The following is a 15,785-nucleotide window of genomic DNA, read 5'->3' on the forward strand; positions in this document are numbered from 1 at the left end:
CTAGTTCAACTGAAAACTGTAAGTTGCAAAAGTTGCAAATGAGGTTGCAACTGAAAACTATATATAGTTGTAAATGAGGTTGCAAAAGTTGCAAATGAGGTTGCAACTATAGTTGCAACTTTTGCAACTTCATTTGCAACCTCAGTTGCAATTAAATGCAACTGAAAACTGTAAGTAACAACAGATGTATGGTGTGCCCCTGGCGGGGCCATTAGATTACAATAGAATCAACTGAATGCAACCATATGCAACTGAATACAACCATATACAACCATATATGCAACCATATGCAACCATATATGCAATTCAGCTACATATGAAGTTGCAAAAGAGGTTGCAACACGGCTGGCGCCGCCTGTAGTTGTAAATGAGGTTGCAAAAGTTGCAAACAGTATTTTTGAATTTTTTTTATTTATGAAAAGGTATTTTTAAAAGTAATTCTGGAAGGTAGTATTTTTGAAAACAATAAAAGAAAAGGTAGATAGTTTTGTAGATTTCCCTAATATATGACCTGTAGTCAAATTTAAAATTTATTTAATTTAATTTTAATAATTTATATGTCACAAATAATTTCACGAGGATGAGAATAATACATGTTAAATATATGCGAGGAGCCGAGGAGCATAATATAAAAATTACATAATCCACATTTACATATTAAAATATTATATAGCATAGTATATAACATTTCCGCCTCTGCTCTGCTGCTGCTTCTTGGACCCAAATCTCTCTCTTTTTCTTCCTTCCGCCCCATCTTAACAACATAATCTTCCATTCGCCATTTTTAAACCTCTCTTGTTTGCTTAAGGTTAGTTCTCTTTGGAGATCTGTATTAATCTTTTTTTTTTGCTGTTTAATTTCTATTGTTTTTCTATTGGGGTTTTAGGTTTAGCTTCAAGTTTCAGTTTTTATTGTTTGTTTTTAGTGGTGATGGACTGTTGGGATTGGTTTTTTGTGATTTTCTTGAAATTGGGTTTCTTTTGGATTGTTTGATTGATGCGGGTTTTGTTTCGATTCTTGAATTTATAGTCTTTTTGTTGTAATTGAGTTCTTAATTTTTGTTGGGTTTGTGTGATTGGTGAATTGGGTTTCTGTTTATTGGTATTCCTATTCTGGATGTTTGTTTGATGTGATTGTGGATTGGTGTTTGTGAAATGTGTAGTGTTGAATGAGCTGATGATATTTTCGGATGAAAGGTCGGATTTTTAATGTTGGGTATTAGATTGAGAATCAAGAAAATGGATAATTGTATATGATGATTTTTATGTGAATTGAGTTTGTGTTTTTATTTTTGATGTTTTGTTTAGTAGCTGAGATTGGAGGGGTGTTTATTGCAGGGGGGGTTATAGTGGGAATGGCTGGGACTGCAAGTGAAGAGTCTGGAGTTGGAAGGTCGTTGGAGGGAATATCAAGTGCGCAGCAGCGTTGCCAATCAAGTGAAGCATTGGCTGAGTGGCGATCTTCTGAGCATGTGGAAAATGGATCACCATCGACTTCACCTCCATACTGGGATACTGATGATGAGGATGACTGTGGTATGCATTACATGTTGTGTATGTTTGTAGTATAATTACTGGCAGCTATGTTAGCAAAGTAAAGTATCTTCTCCAGTTTCTTTATGTATTAAGTGATAAGGTATTTCATTGAACTGTAGAGACAGCCTGCCAATTCTGGTGCACTTATAATTGTATTATGAACTTTGTATTTTGGATATCGGCATATTATAATTCTGACTTCAAATGGTCAACCCACTAAAATTGATTTAATATTTGTCTTTAACTGTTTTATATCAGGAGAGTGGGACATATGTTCTTGTCTGTTATTATGTTGCTGCTGTTAGCTGCAATTTAATTGACATGCTGACTGTTTCAATTTACCAGTTCACCAGGCAATCTTATAGTGATCATATATGTTTCATGATATAGGAGGTAATTTTGATAGTATATGGCCCCAGGAAAGTAATTATTATTTAGTGATCAGGTATTTGATGCCACAACTCCCACAAGATTGGGCAAGTTGTTATTTTACATCAAATTGTTTTATCTTTTCTATTTATATTAAATGCTTAATTATGGACAATATCACAGGAATCATTATATTGCTTAGATGTGTTTTGCCTTACCTGTATAAATTTTCCTAATGATAATTTTTTTCATGTCTGGGCTGCAAAATCCAAGCATATATCCCATAGAACTGAAACATTTTGTTTTTCTTTTATGTTTTGAGTCTGACATCGTTAATTGAGTTTATATGTGTCAGTGCTTGCACTAATAGCATCATTTTTTAAAGCTTTTAAAACTATATGTGTGTGTGTGTGTGTGTGTGTGTGTGTGTGTCCCTGGTGTCTGAACTAAATCGAATATTTTTGTTACCTCTAAACATGTCTTTTTTGTTTGTGTTTCTGAACTTGCATCTCTTTTTCGGTGACTAGGCATTTGCAATAACCTATGTTTCAATCAGATTTTAGAACTTCTATAGTTTCAGAATTCTAAATTTAATTGGGACTTCTGAATTCCTTTGCTCTGGATAGAAGCATACCAGTTCTTTATTTTGGTGCATGTTTTCCAATATTGCTCTTAGGTTCATTCATCAGTTCATTCACTGCATTGCAGGGCCAAAACCTTCTGACTTGTATGGGAGGTATACATGGAAGATAGATAAATTTTCCCAAATTAACAAGAGGGAACTACGTAGTAATGCATTTGAGGTTGGCGGCTACAAATGGTAAGCCTTGTTCTTCGTAAAATATTTAAAAAACAGTCATTTTCTTACTTTCTGTTCTGCCTACTAATAGTTTAAGTTTCTGTGGATTATTATCATCACATAGTGTAGTTTATAAAAATAATACCAGTGTGCTGTGTAGATATCTTCTAGGAATGAATATATAGCATGCATAAGTAGACTATTCTGGTGGCTTATATTGAATCAATGTTTGTAGCTGAATGCAGTGGAAGTGATGATGAGATTAGAGATTTTATATGAATATATTTGACGACTCTTTTCTTATAACTAAGAACATGTGTCCAGCATGTGCTTGAACATTTGAATTAGGAGAGCAATGTTCATTTTCTCCAAGTTTTTATTAATTCGGGCATGCTGATAATTTATGTTATACAACTCATGCAGCCTGCTGTGGATTTGTTTATATTACGATTGATGTCTGGTTCATATAACAGAAGTGGTATGGGATCCCATATCCAAGTTGTTTTATGAATCTTCCTTTGATTTTTTGATTAATCGTCAAAAATGGTTTAGACTTTAGAGTCACTAGGTCATCATCTAAAGGATCTATCTCAAGAATTAGTTACCTTGATTTGTTTTGGCAGGTATATATTGATTTACCCTCAAGGATGTGATGTCTGCAATCATCTTTCCTTGTTTCTTTGTGTTGCCAATCATGACAAGCTTCTTCCAGGTAATATGATAAGATAGAGTGTCTACTTTGTTGCTTGATAATGATTTTTATGTTTGTGAGTTTAACCATATGGTTTCTTATTCCATTAAAATAGGGTGGAGCCACTTTGCACAATTTACAATTGCAGTTGTGAACAAGGATCCAAAGAAATCTAAGTATTCTGGTTAGTTGGTGCTTGCCTAGATATTCTTCTGGGCAAACTAGATTTTAATTTATTTCATTTTGACGACACTCTTATATGCTGCAATTTTCTTTTGCAGATACATTACACCGGTTCTGGAAAAAGGAGCACGATTGGGGTTGGAAAAAATTCATGGAGTTGTCAAAAGTTTTGGATGGGTTCATTGATGCTGACACTCTCATAATCAAAGCTCAAGTCCAAGTCATAAGGTTTGATACTGAACACTCATCATTCCTACATTTCTTACTTGTATGCTTGCTTGCTGCTTTGCATTGTTGTATATATTGTCAAATAATTCATATATCACATGCTTCAAAATTTTGGATTTCATTAATTACGAGTACCATTTATTTTTTTCAGTTGCCTTGTAAATAGTAATATGTTTTTCAAATACAAATCTTCCTCACATTTCTGTTCTGTCTGTGAGAATCTTTTCCATTCTGTTCTTACATTTTGATCTACTCTGTTAGGAACCTTGTTATCTGATAGTAATAAGTTTCCACTGCATATTCAGCCTTATTAATGCTGATATTATATTGTTGTACAATGATATGATATATAACTATATAAGTTACTTCAGGTGATAGGTTTTCTGTTTGATACTTAGTGTGGTCAACATGTAAATTATATATCCATTTATTAGTGTAAATAATGTTGGACCATGTCTTTGTTAAAATGTTTCACAAAACGGTTTTTCTATAGTGTGCCCATGGGCACACAATAAGCACAAAATTTGATAAATTTCTCTTGTTTTGATTGGCTTACACTCTTTAATAATGGTGGACCCCCTTGCATTTACAACAACTACACCAATCAAAGCATCCAAATTCATAGATTTTAGTGCCTAGCATGTGCCCATGGGCACACACTAGACAAACCCTTCAAAAAATTGTATCTAACTTCATCTGGACTGGTAATCTGATTATATAATAAATGTGAACTCATATTTAGTTTTTACTGATCTCTTTTTCAGTTGGTATTATCATGATCAGGCTTAGCAGAGTTGGTTTCTTATGATCAAGCTTACTAAGAGTTTTGTTTATTAGTGCCTGAATTAATTTCCCTCTTACCTTATTATGAAGGTAGATTGCATGCCAGTCATTCTTCCATTTGATACCTTGTTGAATGTTTGTATTCTTGTTATATTGGTTTTTGCAAGCAATAAGCATTGTTGAGACTAAACAGAGTTGTATTAACCAATGCTGTGTAGTGTTTAATTGATGTGCTAAAAGATGATAAACACACAAAATTAGCAGGTTTTGTTTAGTTTTTGTTGTTGGATAAAACTCGTAATTTCTTCTATACAAAAGGATGATAAACATCATTAAGCAAAGGTGTTTTCATCCTTGAAAATGACTTCTATACTTCTCTTTATAGTGTTGTTTAGTGTCCTTTGAGATTAGATGGATGCAAGACCAGAGCAGATTTACCATGAACTGAATTACTTACTCTGAAAAGGCCGTTATATGTGTGTATATATTTATATATGATATGTGTGTGTATATATATATATATGTATATATTTATATGGGTTGGGTTCTGATGAAAGTGGCTGATATGCTTCATGCCTTCTGTTCTATTATATTTGTTTGTTTCTTACCTAGGTAGTAGTTTCTTTAGAAACGCTGATGCTATAGATCATAAGACCTAATTCCTTGAACCTGTTACCTTATACCTCCAAAGGTAAATATCTTGGATATCTTGACCAGCCTTTGTCTTTCGTCAACAGCTATAGTCTAAAAGGGAATGAATAGATGTCAGATTTCACAGCTGTCTTTGCTAGTTCGTATATCCTAAACTTGAAAAAGAAGATTTAAAATGAAGGAAAATTTAATCTATCAAGAGCACCTTTCTTCTCTTATCTTCAATTTTTATACATATGGGGGAGTGTCTTCTGTCACCTCTCCATTTCAGAGCTATGAAATGTCTTCAGTTGGGAATCAAGTTAATTAGGTATAGGGCATTTTGATTCGCTTGATTGATTATTCAAGTACGAATATATTTAATTTTTCCGTTAAAACTATCATTGTGAAATATAATCTTGGCTTAATCCAATTTTTTGTAGGGAAAGAGCAGACCGTCCCTTTCGTTGCCTTGACTGCCAGTATAGGAGAGAACTTGTTCGTGTATATTTAACAAATGTAGAGCAGATTTGCCGTCGCTTTGTTGAAGAAAGAAGAAGCAAGCTCGGGAAACTGATAGAGGATAAGGCTAGATGGTCAAGGTAATTAATGTTAATTTTCACTTTTTGTCAGCCATGCATGGTGTATGAACACATTTTTTGGAAGGTGTGTTCCTGATGGTTGTTTAACTGCCTTCTGTTTTTAGAGTGGAATAATAATCATACAATTTGATACAAAGTCAAGGGGATGAAATTTTGCATGACAATCTAAGCCAGGAACAATAATTGCACAAAGAGTGTGGAACCGAGACTTAGAAACCATCCCTGACAGTAATTCTGTTTTAATGTTTCTACAAGAAAGTTTTCTTCTCTGGGTACATTATATAAACTTTATATATATATATATATATATATATATATATATATATATATATATATATATATATATATATATATATATATATATATATATATATATATATATATAAGGGTAGTGATCAAATACAAACCAACCCCTAAATAAAAACTAAAAACCAATTCAATTTAGTGATATTCTCTTTAGAATTTAGTGATCTGTGTTGCAAAAATTGGTGAAATCTTCCAAAAATCGATTAAAATTTGTGGATCTGTTCTTGTACTCGATTCTGGTGGTGGTGGTGGTGAAGATAGTGGAGGCGGAGGTGGAGATGAAGGTGGCGACTATACTGCTAAGGGGGTGGCTCGACAACCGGAGTGATAAGGATGTTGGTTGTTCGGGTTGGTGTTGTGGTTGTGTAAGGCGGTGTTTGACAGAGCACGGGGGGTGAGGTGGGGGGGTGGGGGGGTGGGTTGGCTATCGTTGTATTGCAGAGCCAGGATTCCGGGAGAGTGGGCTGGTGGCTGGCCGGACTCCGTCAAGGTGCTGCAGTACTGGGATTGGAGGATATGGGTATGTGTGTATATATATCTCAGAGTGGTGTGGGTGGTGGCTTTGATTGATTTGTATGGTGGCGTGGTTGTTGTTGAGTGCTGGTGGGAGTTTTCCGGTGAGGCAAGTTGACGATGTCGGAAGGGTACAGAGGGCAGTAAAGACTAGAAAGGCTAATTACAATGGAAAAGAGAAGGATATGGTGGAGGGGACGGTAGAGATGGGGGTGGCAGACGTGGAGGGAGCGGCAGACTTCGCGGGGGTGGGGGGGGGGGGTTGAAGCTGCCGGAAGTGGGGTGGAGGCAGAGGCTGGCTTGGAGAAGGAGGTGGGTTGTTGGAGAATTTAGTGATATTCTCTTAAGAATTTAGTAATTTAGTGATGGTTTTTAGTTTGTAGAATAAGGAGTTTGTATTAGAGTAAGACTCTCTCTCTCTCTCTCTCTCTCTATATATATATATATATATATATATATTTGGGGGTGGGGGGGATCACTTGACAGGATATGATACCATGTCCGTGTCATGGACGGTAGGACTGAGTAAGCATGCGTACCCCTGTCTTGTACTTGAGTCACTGAACTGGAAAAAATCATGAACAATTATTTTTTGTCTGACTTTAAAGGATGGCCGTGAAATCTACCAATTTACCTGTTAGTTCAGCTGCCATATAAGAATTTTGACCTGACCAGATTCAACTTGAATTCCATTTTACCTGCTTCACTTGTATGTAAATCGCTATACTTATGTTTATACATTCTTAGATCTCAATTCTAGACCGACTGTTGCGAGTACCTACAAGCTTTTTTGCAAGTTGGGGGTGACTTCAATTATGTTTCAGCCAATTGACCCTGTACAAAAGCCTCAAAAAGGAAAAGTGAACATAATACCTATTTGCTAGCACAAAAACCACAGTTCAGAACAGGAGAACGTAGGATATTTAACCTTCAAGGGTGGCCCATTTGACAGAATCTTTTATTATTTTCTTAGTAGGATTGAAAAATTTTACATTATCGTATCAGCATGTAATAGTGGAAGTTGTCCATCGCCTACCTATAGACCTAGTACATTTCTCAATTCTCATTATAGAAATGAAGATTAAAGAAGTTATGCTGTAAGTTCAAACGAATAGGAAAGTAATAGGCCTCCTACTGAACATGAAAAATGACCCCGATAAAGAAACATCAAGGAGAGGCAGCTAAATTTCCCATGTGGTTATACCTGTTTTAGCTTTTATATACCAAATATGAAATAAATACATATCTACATGTAAAATATTCTAAACATATTAATTTAAAATTTTCTTAAACTATAGAAATATTTAAATTAACTCTGATGTCTATATTTAAATTTATAAATTTGAAAGAACGGCCAATATTATCATAACAGATGTAGTTTATTCATACATTTATTATTATTATTATTATTATTATTATTATTATTATTATTATTATTATTATTATTATTATTATTATTTAGGGGGGTGGGGTGGCAGAGTTTAATTTATACATTATTTTGTAATCTTAAATACCAAAATTATTAAAATAATGTAAATATTTCCAAATTATTTTGTAAAAGTTCTGGACTTCCGGGTGGCAGGACCTCTACCTCTAGTTCTGACTAGTGTTTTCACATGAACAAGTATGCTAAAAGGGGTAAAGCTTTATAAGATAGTCCATCTAGTTGTCTACAACTACAAGGTACATGCACGCTTGGAAATTACTTGATTAGAATCTGTGTACATGTTATGTCCTATGTACATATAAAGTATTAAGCTTCCTCACCCGTAATCCATCATGGCAGGGAATAAGGCCGGTGGTAAACTTCTTCACCAAGATAAACAAATGAATTACAAACAACTGTATTTTTTTTACATCAGGTTACTACTCTATCATTTCATTGCTATGTAGATTCAGCTCCATCCATTTCAGTATTTTACATTCAGCACAAAGAGTAGATGCAGCCACTGATGCTAAATCGCTCTATCCTCTTACGGCCTAATAAGGTCTGTGAAACATAAAAGTGCCCGTTCTTATGGATGCCCAATTGTGATTAGTTGGACTAGTTGTAAGTCAAAATCACATAAAGCAGTCTAAAATGCTCATGTAATTATTATCTTTAAACTATATGAAGATTTATATAGGACAAAAGTACATCCAAGCAATATAATTTGTTCCTCTGGTGCTTTATTTTCTGTGTTATATTCCTTTGGAGTGTGAAATTGTAATCCATATTACTGTTTTATGTTCTGCATACTAATATGAAGTCTTTCAGCTTCCGTGCTTTCTGGCTTGGAATTGATTCAAATGCTAGGCACCGCATGTCCAGGGAGAAAACTGAATCGGTTCTGAAAATTATTGTGAAACATTTCTTTATAGAAAAGGAAGTCACATCTACTTTAGTTATGGATTCCTTGCACAGTGGGCTGAAGGCCCTCCAAGGTCCATCCAAGAAACCCAAGGGGAAATATCTGGCTGATGAAGAACAACCAGTTCCCATAGTCCGTATTGAGAAAGACGTATTTGTTTTGGTGGAAGATGTCTTGCTACTACTGGAGAGGGCCGCTATTGAACCATTGCCGGCAAATAATGAGAAAGGTCCCCAGAACCGAACCAAGGTATGATATGTATTTGTGTTTTAATTAAATTCTGAATTTACTCTTTCTCTCTTATCACAGTGCATCACTTGAAATCCCATTATACGAGAATTTCTTGAAATGAAATTGTTGTATCGTTAGCGATATGTATTAGATAAATAATTATGTAAGAATTAGAATCATCGCATATAAAAAAACGTAGTATCTTACAAGTTTAGCAGAACTTACATGTTGTATTTTGTCATGCTATATAATATAAAATAACAGGATGTAGGTCTAGGCGCCACAAGGTCCCTAGGTCAGTCTAGAGCTTCTGAAACATGGAATACGAGCGAGTTATTGGCATCTTCCCCTACTGTCATTCTTGTGAGGAAAGTTTGCCCACTTGTTAGTGTTATTTAACATTTGCTCTGCTGCTACCTCTTCTTTGTAAGAACCCTACCCCACTAAACACACACCAGCAAGCTAGTTTGGCAGTTAAAATATCACCTCAAAGCAACTAGATTTCCCCTATGTGCCCCCATTCTTCACTCTGAATTATTTGTTTGATACTATCAATTTAAATTCAAACAATTCCATGTCATTCAGTACTCGTCTCTCTTGTCTCATTTTATTTGCAAAACAAAAAATACCTTTATGAGGTATTTAGGTCCTAGTGAGAGAAAGCCTCACATATTTACCCTCTTATGATTGGTGAGGCTCTATGGAGCACAGGTGCGGGTACCGGATACGGGAATTTGGCAATTTAAAAATTAGAAATAACAATTAGTATGTAAAAGAAATAGGCACCGAATTCTAAAAAAATGATAAAACATGTAATTAGTTGACAATATACACAATTTGAATTAAGAGAACGGTCAATAGACAATATACAGACAGCAGTCGACACAAGACATACACACACATATACTTACATACATCAGTACATCACACACACACACACACAAACACACACACACACACACACACACACATATACATACTTGCATACATACATAATATACATTACACCTCTTAATCACTACAGATCAGTGATGAAAACTGGTAATCGGCGACATCTTTCCCTTCTTTACAGTTGTCTTCAGATTAGGGCATGTTTGAATCATTTGGTAGGTCAAAATCAATTAAACAATTAAGGTTTATGCCCTTTCCCCACCCCCTTCCCGCATCGCCACGAATCTGATCGGTAACATATGGGGGGCACGCGCGTATCTGGCTGCACCCTCGCGGCTGAATGTACGCGGTGCGCAATACGCTGGGTAGGTAGCACCATTGCCTCCTAGTTGAGGCTTCAGCTTATATTAATAGAGTTAAATGGCAAAATTTTACATAACCCCGTCTCAGCAGTATGTTTTCTTCCTATGTGATTCGCCTAATTGTTTCGTTGTCCTATATTCTTACTTGTAGCATCAGCATTAAGTTCATTTGGCACTCATCTTCATTTCAGAGAATTGGTCACTTTGGAAGTGTCAGATACAGTGTTTGTATTCCGAACTCATTCACTTCTCATAACTCAAGAACCCTCCATAAAACATTACCAAGGGGGACTGGCTGAAACATAGCAAATTGATGGCAATGCCACTGGTCTTGCATAGGTCTAATAGTTTAGCTTTATGGTAGTTTATCTAGTACAAGCAACAGAATATGCTCATAAGTATTGTTTTTTGTGTGCAAGACCTATATCTGGAGTTTGTGAGGCACCAAACCTCATGTTTAGTTTTTCCCTCTATATATATATATCACGTCAGTACTCAGAACTGGTTTTTGAGGACATATGCTGATTTTGCAAAATTTGCTCATTTTGTCATATAGGATGGTAGTTCTGGAGAGGACTTCTCTAAAGATTCAATTGAGCGTGATGAAAGGCGGCTGACGGAACTTGGTCGTAGAACTATTGATATATTCGTCCTAGCTCATATCTTCAGGTAACTTGTAAAATATTTATGAGTTTATGACTTATTTTATATAGTAGTACTCCATGGGAAAAGGTTAGCTAACTCGGCATTTTATTTGCTATTATCTAGACCTAAACTGCTAGATATTTGGATGGCCCTTATTGTCATTGTTAGTTTGTTACTAGATATTAAGCTGCAACTCTGAGTTCTGCACTTTGTTACACTGCTAACATACGCAAACAGTTGCATTGTCCAAAATGGAACTCTTTGTTTGACATCTCCATATTCATCATCCAGCACACTAACAGATTGTGTCAGCTTATAAATTTCTCACCAAATTATCTCTGTTATATTTGAATATGCCATGTCAGGGATCAGTCCTTTCTTATATTTGATCAGTAACACCTATATATTGTCATCATATTTCAAGTTCCTTTATTTCCCAATTGTTGCAGCAGTAAAATTGAAGTTGCGTACCAGGAGGCTGTTGCTTTGAGGAGACAAGAGGAGCTTATCCGTGAGGAAGAGGCGGCTTGGTTAGCTGAAACTGAGCAGAAAATGAGACGTGGTATACCTGATAAAGACAAAAAATCAAAAAAAAAGCAGGTTAGACACACTTTTATGGTCGCACCATGTGGAAATGAGCATATGAATCTGGAGAATTGGTTTTAGTTTATGACTAGATCTAGGTAATACAATTAACGTAATTACCTCATAAACTGTATTTATTAAAATATTGTTGGGCTTGGTGTACGGTCAAGTGTTTCCTGTTATATTATGGGCTGTTTTTTCAAGTTTTATGAGCAGTGTCTCTGAGGGAAGGCAAGGCTGCATGCATGTGAACATTTGTTGAATCACTCAGTCAGATTTAGGAATCTTGTGCACTGGGATACCACTTGTATTTTTTGCAGCAAATAAGTGTTATTTCAGTTCATATTTATGTTTACACAATTATTGGTTAGGCTTAAAATGGGACCTCATAGAGAAGAGTAACAGAAGAAAGATGACAAACAGAGATGAGCTTAAGATAATATATGTTAATGAAAATTGTATGGAAGTAAAGCAGATCCATTTATGTGCTAACCTCTTTCTTTCACAAGGTATTAAACCCCACCCCAAAATATTCAATTAAATGCCATAATTTTCACCTTTTTTTTGGCTAAGAATAATTTTTTTGGGGTAATAATATCTTTGATTCGATATAAGTATTGGGGAACGGGGTTAAGAATCAAACTCTATGTAGCCACCGCTGGGCTATTCTTGATTTTCTATGTGAGGCATATATGATTTTTTTTAATTACATCATCCCTTTGGTAAAATCTTGTTCTTAGTTATATATATTGATAATATATCAAGACATCTTAATGCAAGAGTCCTCTTTTTCCAGCACTGCATTAAAAGGGCAGACTAGAAACTGACCACACCATCCATGTAATACTGTTAGTTACACTGGCCCTTTTCACTTAAATAATTTATCCTTTCAATTTTTTGGTTACATATCAGGGGAAACAGAAGCGAAATAATCGCAAAGTTAAGGACAAGGGAAGGTATGAAAAGCCTGATCTTACAGTAGAAAATGAGCTCGAAAGTGGAAGAAGTGAGCTCTTAGCTGAGGAGGCTGAACCTGTTGGCCAAACCCATGCACTTGAAGATGTTTCTGATGTCTCAGATTCAGTAGATTGCCCTCCTAAACGACTTCAGGAAGATTCCAGAGATAGAGATTCCAGCATGGTCAATTGGGATACTAACACATCACAAATGCATCTAACCACAGAAGCCAACGGCAGTGGAATTTCATTTGTACAAAACGGAGAAAGAAAAAGTTCTGCATTAATGGATGATAGTTCATCTACATGCTCAACTGACTCACTCCCATCAGTGACAGCAAACGGGCCTTGTAAAGGAACTTCACCTATAAAACAAAACAGCCTAAAATCACCGTCAAGGTTATAAATTGTCTTTACTGTTGTGATGAGTTTTCGCAAGCCTAGAACTTCACTAAATTTTGTCCTTTATTTTTTCAGAGGAAAATATCAGAGGGTTAAAGCAATTGAAGAAGCCACTGGATGTGCTGCTGATACTAACATCCAGCCACCTGATACTTCTAACGAGGGCTATGTCATTTATAAATCAGGAAAATCCAAGGTAGCTAAACCAGAGAAGGGTATCTTGAACTCGTTACAACACCAGACAAAGTTGACGGAACAGGTGGCAAAGGTGGGATACATACTTTTTGGTCATCAGCTATTGTCTGTTCTATAATCGAAATGCAAACCATTACTATCTTTAACTCAATTTTAAAGGAAGCAAAATATGGTATCAGAACCAGAATGAGTGTGATTCAGTTAATATCATTCTTTGTTTATCTATCTCTTTGCATATTCATATTGACATCCTAGCATTATTTTTTTTTTGGTTGAAATGCATGTCACATTCATAACATCAAGTAAAGTCCCTTTAGTGTTAGGACTAGTAAAATTCCTGCATGAAGAACATGCTAGAAGGGTTAGGATAATCACTATTTAGTACAAAGTAAGAAGCAATTTGCAGCTGGTAGTGATAGCATTATTGTGAATCAATTAATAAAATTATTGTGTTTAAAATTTTTGTTCTATTAGCTTTGAAATTAGTCACAGACTTGCTTTACTATACAAATTTCTGTCGTCTTTTGGTTCAATCTTGTTAGGATGATCCATTGACTTGTGTATTAACAGGTGGGAGTTGCATCTCTGCAAAGGAAATCGACTGTTATAGAGGAAGTTGGTGTGGAAAAACCTATCAAAGGGAAGACACCAGGAATCCAGTCCTCCTTGAGGAGTCCGGTGAAGAATCAGTCATCTGCCGTTCAGCCAACAGCGCAGTTGAAGACTGCTGCAGTCATTGCTAGAAATTTATCATCTCCGAGTGCTGAAGATACTGGTAAGTCGACCATTGCAGAAAAGTTATCTGAAACTATAGCTGTTAAAACGGGGATGCGGAGGCTTACTGAGAAGCCAGTCTCTCAGCTTGTTCCCAACTCATCTGAGAAGTCAGCTATTGTGCAAATGCAAGCCACAACTGTAAAGCCCGTATCCCAGCAGGTTTTAGTCAAAATTGAGAAGCCTACTACAGTGCAGCCAGGCATCTCGAGGCCTTTAAGTGCACCCGTGATTCCAGGGCCCGAAAAAAGCTCGCCTGCAGTTACAGTGGCCCAAACAGCACAGTCTCTGTCCCGTTCGGTGAGTGCAGCAGGTCGTTTAGGCCCTGATCCCTCGCCTGCAACTACTAGTCATGTACCTCAGTCATATCGAAATGCTATGATGGGAAACCATGCTACTGCTAGTTCAGCAGGTTACACTCCTACTCAGTCACCAAATTTAGCAGCAAATTTATCAAATTCACAACCGTCCTCTGTGATATCTGCACCGATGTATTCGCCTGAGAGCTCTGAAAGGATAGACACAAAGTCGGTTAGGTCAAACCTTTCGTTTGGAATACAGAGTCATGATGTGCTTCAGAATGGCCCTTCGTGGATAGATAGCCGTAGAAGGGACAGCAGGAGGAGCAATTTCGATTCTCCAATACACAATGGGCCTCGATGGATGGAAAACCATCAAAGGGATACCAGCAGAAGCATAAACGGAGACCATTCTTTACGTAGCGACATTCAAAACTTTGATATGGACAAGTCTTTGCAAAACAGATCTCAAGATCAGTCTCCTATTGGATTTCCTGTTGGCACATCAGGCCGTCAAAACCCTGGGGTATTGGCTGATGATTTTCCACATTTGGACATCATAAATGACTTGCTGGATGATGAGATAATTATGGCAGCAAGCACAAGTTCTGGCTTTCAGACTTTTAGCAACAGGCCTCACCATCAGAACCAGCGGCTTACTTTCCCCGGTGATATTGGCCTTTCTAATGATTTAGGGACCTCCACAAGCTCCCACATGTTTGAGCAAACTCAAAGTTACCATGATGACGAATATCATTATAATTACAGCTCTTCTTCTGGTCAGTTCGACTCAAATATGTTTCATCAGGCTAATTTACAACCTCACCCAGATGGACACTCTGATAGGTTCATGGCAAATCAATGGCAGATGGATAATTCTGATCTATCATATCTAAGCATGAGAAGTTCAGAAAATGATGGTTTCTCGTATCACATTCCAGAGTATTCAAACATGGTGAGCGGTGTAAATGGTTATACTGTATTCCGGCCTTCCTAGATAAACCTAACTGTAGTGGAGCTTGTTACAAATTAGCAAGCTTATGGCTCTGGTGTAATGAATATGAATAATGTAATTCAAGGAAGAAGCCTTGTTTGTTTTTTCTTTTATTAGTTTTGGAGGCAGCCAGATTGTGACTTTTTTCCGCATGAAACCAATTTGTAGAGGATGATTTTCAGTTTCCGACCTTTCTTTAGGAAAGGCGGATTATAAACACACAGAATTACCTTGATTTGAATTTCTTTCTATAAATTTGCAGAAATTATTTGTGATTAATGGAGAGATGGGGCTAAACGAGTTTGGAAAATTAGGTCAGCTTTGATCAGTAATAAGTTTAAATTCCTAGTGTAATACTGATCCCTCCATCCTTGATTTACATCCCAAATTTACATGAGCTTTGGGTATACATGATTACATGTTTAAGTGTTTAAACACACATCATATGAATGTTCACTACA

At 36.3% G+C, this 15,785-nt stretch overlaps 1 protein-coding gene across 2 annotated transcripts; it reads left to right on the forward strand.

Moving 5' to 3' along the window:
* Positions 1–666: 666 nt before the first annotated feature.
* Positions 667–15,559, forward strand: LOC108221487 (TNF receptor-associated factor homolog 1a-like). 2 transcript variants are annotated; one of them, XM_064080949.1, is made up of 13 exons: positions 667–808; positions 1,338–1,535; positions 2,613–2,724; positions 3,327–3,415; positions 3,510–3,578; positions 3,676–3,805; positions 5,662–5,820; positions 8,897–9,239; positions 11,031–11,143; positions 11,569–11,719; positions 12,617–13,059; positions 13,138–13,330; positions 13,828–15,559. In XM_064080949.1, the coding sequence occupies exons 2-13, from the start codon at positions 1,355–1,357 to the stop codon at positions 15,325–15,327; spliced, it is 3,483 nt and encodes a 1,160-aa protein (XP_063937019.1). In that variant the 5' UTR covers positions 667–808; positions 1,338–1,354; the 3' UTR covers positions 15,328–15,559. The 2 variants fall into 2 exon arrangements, with proteins under 2 accessions (XP_063937019.1, XP_063937021.1); XM_064080951.1 differs by having other exon boundaries at positions 668–808; positions 11,572–11,719.
* Positions 15,560–15,785: the final 226 nt, after the last annotated feature.

This window comes from Daucus carota, chromosome 1 (genome assembly GCF_001625215.2).
Source record: "Daucus carota subsp. sativus chromosome 1, DH1 v3.0, whole genome shotgun sequence".
Classification (NCBI taxonomy): Eukaryota; Viridiplantae; Streptophyta; class Magnoliopsida; order Apiales; family Apiaceae; genus Daucus; species Daucus carota.

Bases quoted from the DNA above. Each gene is read 5' to 3' on its own strand.
- LOC108221487 (XM_064080949.1), top strand. From the start codon at position 1,355: ATGGCTGGGACTGCAAGTGAAGAGTCTGGAGTTGGAAGGTCGTTGGAG. The intron at 1,536-2,612 runs GTATGCATTACA...ACTGCATTGCAG, and splicing joins TGATGATGAGGATGACTGTG to GGCCAAAACCTTCTGACTTG. The intron at 3,579-3,675 runs GTTAGTTGGTGC...TTTCTTTTGCAG, and splicing joins AAAGAAATCTAAGTATTCTG to ATACATTACACCGGTTCTGG.